Source organism: Sesamum indicum, linkage group LG2 (assembly GCF_000512975.1).
Source record: "Sesamum indicum cultivar Zhongzhi No. 13 linkage group LG2, S_indicum_v1.0, whole genome shotgun sequence".
NCBI lineage: Eukaryota > Viridiplantae > Streptophyta > Magnoliopsida > Lamiales > Pedaliaceae > Sesamum > Sesamum indicum.
In genome coordinates, this window is record NC_026146.1 from 14,353,342 (window position 1) to 14,355,177 (window position 1,836).

At 45.4% G+C, this 1,836-nt stretch overlaps 1 protein-coding gene across 1 annotated transcript; it reads left to right on the plus strand.

Annotated features, from left to right (window-relative positions):
- Nucleotides 19–705, plus strand: LOC105156311. Its single transcript, XM_011072408.1, has one exon. It carries the CDS (start codon nt 19–21, stop codon nt 703–705), a length of 687 nt encoding a protein of 228 aa, XP_011070710.1.

Here is a 1,836-nt window from a genome sequence, read left to right on the forward strand (position 1 = left end):
TATGAAAGAATCAGAAAGATGGGGGCTACAGAATTTGAGGGTATACTAGACCCAGAGGTTGCTGAGAGATGGTGGGAAAAAGTCGAAGATGTGATGAACTTAATAAATTGCACTCCAGAGGATCGACTTAAGTACGTTGTTTCTTTGTTCGTGGGTAATGCCTTGATTTGGTGGAGGTCTGTAAAGAGGGGATATGAGCCAAGAGAAATAACTTGGGCTGAGTTTCAGAAAGAATTTGATGATAAATACAGACCCAAGATGTACCGAGACAAGAAGAGGATGGAGTTTCTGAATTTAGTGCAAGGGGATGATCAGACAGTGGCAGAATATGAACTCCGTTTTGCCGCACTAGCCAAATATGCACCAGAAGCAATTGCAACGCAGGAGGATCGTTGTTATCGTTTTGAGCAAGGGCTACGACCGGAGATCAGAAGAGGTCTCGCAGTCAGAATTACAAATTTTAAAACTCTTGTTGAATCGGCGGTTCGGATGGAAGAAGCAGTAATGGAGGACAAGAAGAAGGGGGAAGAGAAGAGGAAATCAACATATGCAATAGGGGAATCGAGTAGGTTGACCAAAAGGGGAACCGGTCGCTCATTCTCAGCGGGAAGTGGGAGTTTTACACGTGGTGGTCCCATTTTTCGAGGAAGTAGTGGACAGAGGTTCAGGGGATCCACGGGCTGGTCCCATTTTTCGAGGAAGTAGCGGACAGAGGTTCGGTGGATCCATGGGCTATAACAGAGGTTCATTCGAACGCAATTCATTTGCTATGCCTTCTACTGGATCAGGAAGGAGAGCTGGACCGAGTTATGGTCGAGGACCAGTTTTTCCTCCGAGTTGTTCTGCCTGTGGAAGACAACATCAAGGGCCATGTTGGCGACGGGAGGATATATCGAAGATTTGTTATCGCTGTGGAGGTAGAGGACACATTGCCAGGAATTGTTCCAGTCAGACTATAGGCGGGGTTGAAAGTGTTACTAGCGGGACTCAGAGCCAAAGCTGTGTTGGGAGTAGTGACAGGGGAACTGGGAGAGGTAGAGGCAGAGGTAGAGGCGCGGGTAACAGAGATAGTAGCCACACTATTAGTAGCAGTATGAGGGGGCCTGGAGCACAAGGTACTTAGGGACAGACCCAGGCAAGGATATATAACATTACTAGAGAGGAAGCCCCAGCATCGAATGGCGTGATATCAGGTACGATATTGTTATATGACATTGCGGCTTATGTTTTGATTGATCCTGGCTCTACACATTCATATATTTCATCCGAATTTGCATCTAAAATACCGGGAGAGAATAGTCCGTTGGGATGTAATTTGATGGTTTATTTGCCCGTGGGAGGGGGTGTGATAGTGAACAGTGTTAGAAAAGGGAGTTTAGTGAGAATCGGAGATGTAAATTTACCTGTAGACCTTATAGTGCTGGATTTGAAGGAGTTTGATGTGATTCTGGGGATGGATTGGTTAGCGCAACATAAAGCAATAGTTGACTGTTATAAAAAGGAAGTAATGATCGAATGTTCTGGCGAATCAAAAGTAATATTGGTGGGGGATCGTCAGGTAGTACCAGTTTGTGTAATATCAGCTATGGAGGCAAGACGATTGATGTTAGAGGGTTGTGAAGCATATCTAGCCCATGTGGTAGATACCGAAAAGGTTAATCCCACGTTAGAAGAAATCCCAGTAGTGAGAGACTTCCCTGAAGTATTTCCTGATGACTTACCAGGATTGCCACCGCATAGGAAAGTGGATTTTGCCATAGAAACTCTTCCAGGAGTTGCCCCAATTTCTATTGCGCCGTACAGAATGGCTCCAGTGGAATTACATGAGCTCAAAAA